This window comes from Chiloscyllium plagiosum, unplaced genomic scaffold (genome assembly GCF_037043375.1).
Source record: "Chiloscyllium plagiosum isolate Xiang-an unplaced genomic scaffold, Cpla_swu_hap1 HiC_scaffold_32, whole genome shotgun sequence".
Lineage (NCBI taxonomy): Eukaryota > Metazoa > Chordata > Chondrichthyes > Orectolobiformes > Hemiscylliidae > Chiloscyllium > Chiloscyllium plagiosum.
The window spans coordinates 36,363,670-36,370,378 of NW_028270170.1; the positions used below are offsets into that span (position 1 = coordinate 36,363,670).

Sequence of the window (6,709 nt, forward strand, 5' to 3'; positions counted from 1 at the left end):
TTCCAATAGCTCAGTTCTAATTATGGGCAAGACCTTTGTACACTGAGCTTTCATTTGGTAGACAGACTTACTCCTTTTTATTTCCAGACTGATGTCCAAAGTCTACTAAAGGCTATGCTTGCTTTGGAAATCCTCACACGTATTATGCCATTAGTATTAACAACTTGACAGAATGTGCTGTGAAAATAAAGGTGCTGTTAAAACATAGTAATAGAGCAGTAGGGCTCTAAAACTCTGCCATTTCACATTGGTGTCAATTTGTAGTAAGTGTGAATGTTCAGGGATAAAAACACTGCAAATGAATGACTTTGTAATTATTTATTCAAATCAATTTTAGCATTCACTGCTTCCCATTGTCCCCTCCCTGTTCTAACCATGAGTATTTTTATGTTAGACAGACTGGGAGCCCAAATACAAGGGCCAGCTGCAGCTACCTTTTCTGATTTTATTTGTAGTTTACAATCTTTGGGTGAAACTGTTACATTAATTGTTTGAATTGTTGAGATTTATTTAGAATATATTTAATACTTATTTCTACTTAATTTTGCAAATAATTTGATAATTTTGTCTCATGCAAACTTTAGCCATAATTATTCCACTCAATAAAATTTTGCAATGTAATTCTCAGTATGTAACTGTGTAGAATGGCAGAGATCTCTATCTCTGAAGTGGCCAATTGATGTTAAATTTCGTTCACAAATTATTTTATTTTAAAATTTGCCATGGGCTAACTCATTCAAGCAAGAATACTGATAAAGAGTCATGGGGTGGGGGTGGGGAGAGGTTGGGCGGAGAGGGGCGATATAAACAAGAAAGGAGTTTCTGCTGTTCCTTCACCACCCCCCACCCCCACAAAGGCGTGTTACCAATGATACATTTACAACTCTCGGTAACCACCATATCTGCAATTTGATAAATTTCATTTAGTGGAATACAGACAACAGCCTGCTCTGGAAGAAACACTCCAAAAAGTGACAGGAGTCAATGCTTGAAGAACATGGCCAGAGAAAGCAAATAAATCACTTGGAAATCGATAAATAAAGAATGAAACGTAATTATAATTTCAAGATCATGCAAAGACTAACACATACATATGCAAACGAGAGAAACTTAACGTTAAAATTTGAAAACACTTCATAAAGAGAGTACAAAATATCTATTTCGAAGTTACATTTGAGAGGTCTGACGCCAATAAATACTATAGTGCAATAAAATTAGTTAAATACACACAATGCAGAGACTCTGGCATACAACAAACATTTTTCAACTTGAAGGATGTTCACTGTATCCGGATAAAAATATGAACGCTTAAATTAAAATTAATTATATAATCTCAAGGGTACAACATATTATCAGAAAGGCGCCTGATATTTATACTGCAGGTATTCACAGGGGTCATGTAGGACAGTGTTAACATGGTATCTTCATATTCCGTCTTCCTTTAGCACCTCGTGGGGAAGTTTTGGAAAGATTATGACGATGGATGTTAGAATCTCGTCATTAGGATTCCTTCCAGATGGGAGTCGAAACCGGAAGTTCCCAGCTCAAGGGCACTGCAAGGTAATACTGGGCAACGCGACATCCCCTCCCCAACTGCAGGATGAAGAAGCTACCATAGACCAGACCTATGGTTCTACCATTAGACAGCGGTGACTTAGGGTCACCAGACTTCAGGTGAGGGGAGAAGGTGAGGAGGATAGTCCTTGATGGGGACATCAGCCAGGGAAGTGAGCCCAAACTGTTGGCGTTCCTGCAAATCAGCCACCCAGGTCATCTAACATTCCCAACAGACATGAACCTCGTGTAGAAACAAAGACCACAAAATAAAATGCTAAAATTCAAAAGATTTATTACTAATTGGTGTAATTGAGCAACATCTCTTGTCATAAATAGTTTACAAAATAACATACATATTTCAGCGACTTGAACATACAAATATTTTGCATTTTAAATATGTTCATATTCCAGATAAATATCAACCTCGCTTTGAATATTAAGGTCATGTTGTTAATTAGATTACTCTGAACAAATGTCATTCAGAATTATACTGGCTTGATTCCCTTAATCGAGCAATTCAACACTTCTGTAAAACTTCAATATTTAAATATTAAATAATAATCGATCCCTGATTTTAATAAGTATCAATGGGAAATCCTTAGTTGCTTTTATTCAGTTGTCCCGTTATGAACAGCAGCTGTTGTAGACGGGCTCTGGTCTCAGTGCGGATTATTTCCCAGGAGCAGTCACTGAATTTCTGTAAAATGCAAACATAGAGAAAACCCCATTAGAAAATTGAACAGATTTAAATGGGTTGACATGAACTGAATGCCAGTCAGTTATCAATTGTCACACCTTCTGTTTGAGAAACTTGTTCAGTTTCTTGAAGTATTTGAGAATGGCGGAGTTTCTCCTCTGCCTGGACCCAGCTCCTGGTTTTCTCACACACGTTTCCAACTCCTGGAGCTGACGTTCCAGGAGAAGACGAAAGTTTTCGACCTTCTCCCGGGACCAGGTGACTGACCCCAGGCTCCTGCTGTAGATCTTGCTGATGTGACGCAAAGTTTGGTGAACAATCTGGAACTTTTCCTGGGCCTGAGAGAAATACACAAGACATTTCTCGTGTAACTGACTATTGCAATCGACATTTGAAACTGCAAATATATAGGATGTTTGAATTTACAAAGGCATCATCAATATTGTTTTTAACAATACTGATTAATACCGAGGTGCTTTCTATTGCACTATCCTGTGTCTGGCTGACAAGTTAACAGCAACAATTACGAAAAAGAAGAAATTAACTTCAAAACATTTCTAGCCTGTTTATTCATCACAGACACGTTGAACTTTCAGACCAACTTTTGGGATCATTGCCAAACTTCTTGTTTTGGCTGGATTGGAGATATTTCCCTACATTTATTCCACCTGGGCGAACTGAGGGTTTACAAGGAACACACTCACCTGTGACCGGTTGACGAGCTGGTGCAGATCCAGGGGATCGATTTGCAGTGATTCTCTGGTTGCTACACACTGCAGTGGAAAGGACCCTCCCTATAATAGGACAGAAAGTGTCAGAAGCGGCTCCGAACACAAACAAGTAGTTAGAAATGTTTCCCCCAAAGCATCTACGGCCAATCATTATCACTGAACTATTTGCTTCCCGATTTTACTTCACATATTTAACTGTCCGAAGGATCGAAGTGTATGTTGCTGGAAAAGCATAGCCGGTTAGCCATCATCCGAGGAGCAGAAGAATCAACGTTTTGCGCATAAACTCTTCATCAAGAATGAGGGGTGGCCCAAGGGGACGGAGAGAAAAATGGGAAGAGGTGGGGCTGGAGGAAAATAGCTGTGAATGCAAGAGGTAGGTGAAGGTGGGGGTATTGATATTTCAGAGAGGAAGGTGGAGCAGGTAGGTGGGAATGAAAATGGACAGGTCCCCTTCACCCCCACCTCATCAACCAATGGCATTGCCAGCTTCCTTCCCCCCATTCTCAAGACACCCCCTCCCCTTATCTCTCAGCCCTCTTCATTCCTGATGAAGGGCTTATGCTGGAAACGTCGACTCTCCTGCTATTCCGATGCTGACTGATAGACTGTGCTTTTCCAGCACCACACTCTTACACTCTGATCTCCAGCACCTGCAGCCCTCACTTTCTCCTAGTTGATTATAACATTGCTGTGAAGCCTCTTCCAAGGATACCTAATTTGAAGAATTTCTCTTCCTCCCTCTACAAGGATCTCAGTGAGTCGCTCTCTCTCACTGCACCCCCCAGCTCCTCTCCTCTGCCCTGAAGCTCTTCAGTCATGTCCTGGAACAGAAGAGAAAACGCTGGAAAATCTCAGCAGGTCTGGCAGCATCTGTAAGGAGAGAAAAAAGCTGACGTTTCGAGTCTAACTGACCCTTTGTCAGCTTTGGCAAAGGGTCACTTAGACTTGAAACGTCAGCTCTTTTCTCTCCTTACAGATGCTGCCAGACCTGATGAGATTTTCCGGCAATTTCTCTTTTGGTTTCAGATTCCAGCATCCGCAGTAATTTGCTTTTATGTCCTGAAGCAGACCCGCTACTACAGTCACATTTCCTTCGGAATGTTTCAGAGAACATCTCTGGGGTACACGCACTAAGCAACCCCTGTGGGCTAACACTTTAACTCCCCCTCCCACTTGCAAAGAACATGTAAGTCCTGGGCCTCCCCTGCCTCCAAATTCTCGCCACCTGACGCCTGGACGAAGAACACCTCATCTTCCGCTTTAGGACCCTCCAACCACACAGAATCAATGTGGATTTCACCAGTTTAATTTCCCCTCCCCTTATCCCAGCTCCAACTGGGCACCCATCCTCTTGAACTGTCCTACCTGTCCATCTTCCTTACCACCTATGCGCTCCACCCTCCTCTCCAACCTATCCCCATCACCCACCTCCCACCATCATCTACCTATCGCATTCCCAGGTACCTTCCCTCCAGCCGCAAACACCACCACCCCCTCCCCAACGCCCCCCACCCCCATTTATCTCTCAGCCCTCTTGGATAACCCCTCTCCCCTGATGAGGGGCTTATGTTCTAAACGTCAACTCTGCTGCTCTTCCAATGCTGCCTGACTGGCTGTGCTTTTCCAGCGCCACACTTCCACGGTATTTAACTCTCCTCCTAACTAAATCAGCCACGTTCGTTGTAAAAACGTCCTGTTTTTCCACACATTTCATTTCGCATTTTTATACCAACGTGACTATTCTCTCAAGGAGGCATTCCACACAGCATGGTGAAAAGCACCCAATCTCAACAATTGCAAGTGAGAATATCCCGAGAAACTGCAGGTTTAAGATGAGAATTGCCTTGCCCGTACCACTGATCTTTCTATTAACTCACCATGTCCGTCAGGATCTTTAGAGCATCCCTGTTTAGCACTTGCTGTAACTGTAGTCTCTGGCAGTCCTGGCTCAGGATTCCGGGCAATAAGACAAACAAGCTGCACAATCCCCAGACACCAGGAAAACCCATGTTTAAACAATACAAGACAGCGATCTGAAGCTGCAGAGTGGGAGTGGACTGGATTTCAGCTCCACAAACGGTAACAACACGAGGTGAACTCCGTCCCCGGTGGGTTTTAAGGAATATTCCTTTTGGGTGAGATGCGCACATCTTAAAGGTGTACACCAGGGTATTCCTTTGACGTTATAAAAACGAATCGAGTTTGCTTCTAACCGCAGTGTGCTAGGGAATCTTACAACTACTGCTCCTCCCAACCCAACTTCATATAGTGACTTCTTCATTTGAAACTTTTCGCTTTCCGATTAATTAAAATGTTTGATAAATTAAGATACAAAACAAAAGAAAAAATCGATTTATGAACCGGGCTGGTGTTTCTCTAAATTTCACGTTCTGGCCATTTGCTTGAGCGACTTTAAAAACAAATTCCTAAAAAAATTTGTTAATATTCTAAGATTCTGAAAAAAAGGAACCATTTTACATCGAAACCTCCTCCGTTCACTGTCAATGTGATTTGCTGGGGCTTTGTTGAGAGGTTTAAAATATTAAGTCCGATTCTCACGGGGTACGATTCTTACGGTTTTTATGGAGAACTTGGAAAAGGAATGGAATCAATTATGATAAAAGCTGCAAGAAAGAACCTCGTACCTCATGATTTTTTGTTGAAAAAGTGAGCTTCCACTCTCGGGTACATTTGCAGACAAACGTGGGATTTCAATCCACTGAACAACTCGATAGAATGTTGGAATTTGATTTCCTTGTCAACTATAAACAGGGCTTGTGAATGAGAAGTTGTCAATTTGGGCTTTTTTTTTTAACTTTTTAAACCATTTTTCTGCCTCTGATATCACAGTTTAAATAACAACAAAGAAATGTGGATACTGTATAAGGTTCTGACCCGAAACCATTAACTCTGATTTCGCCGCACAGGTGCTGCCAGACCTGCTAAGTTTTTCCAGCAATTTCTGTTTTTTGCCACCAGTTTATGTGTCTGCCCGTTCAGTAAGCAAGAGACCATTGGTCTTGAATTAACCCAAAAGGCACACAAGCTTCGACTGTGAACATTATAAACGGATACTGACCGAAAAAATGTAGACAGAACTGATTAGTGTTCCCGCTCCTTCAATGGTGTTGCAACCAATCAGCTCTGCTACAACTGGAGCTGAGAGAAGTGACTATAACGCTGATTGAAATCGATCAATCACAGATCTCCCTCTGACATGAGTGGCTTTGCTCCTCAGCAGCTGAATCAGCTGAGGCATAGGTGAGGCGAGGTGTTGGGTTTCTGAAAGGAATGTTTCTCTGGAGAGCTGCTGCTTTCATTCGCTCTGATACGAGGCGTTATTTTCTAAACCTGCCATAATTAATATGTATCTAATAGTGAAAGCCGCTGCCTTTCTCTATCATTGTGATTATTCCCTTGTCACTCTGACAGAGTCATCTTGGTCTTTGCCTCTGAAAGCTCCCGGTTGTTTCTTGCCACCTTTCCAATTCGATCGATGTTGTCTTTTACGATACGTCCATCTTTCCTTTTTTCCGTCCTCACATCCAAATGTCGAGAAGAAATGTCACCTTCACACTGGGCGGTGCTTAAGTATTGAACGATTAAACTCATACGGTTTGGAACGGATTCTGTCAGAGAATGTGGTGAAATGCAATTTCTCTGGATATGTAAAATATTGTATCTGCGGGTGAGGCGAGGCTACCTTGGGTCCGTCTTTTTT

The 6,709-nt window shown here is 42.1% G+C and overlaps 1 protein-coding gene across 1 annotated transcript; it reads right to left on the reverse strand.

Moving 5' to 3' along the window:
* Positions 1-2,155: 2,155 nt before the first annotated feature.
* On the reverse strand, positions 2,156-4,997 carry LOC122539640 (interferon a3-like). Its single transcript, XM_043674639.2, has 4 exons — positions 4,866-4,997; positions 2,959-3,048; positions 2,353-2,592; positions 2,156-2,254 (listed from the first exon to the last, which is right to left on the reverse strand). The coding sequence occupies exons 1-4, from the start codon at positions 4,995-4,997 to the stop codon at positions 2,156-2,158; spliced, it is 561 nt and encodes a 186-aa protein (XP_043530574.1).
* Between the last annotated feature and the right edge of the window lie 1,712 nt (positions 4,998-6,709).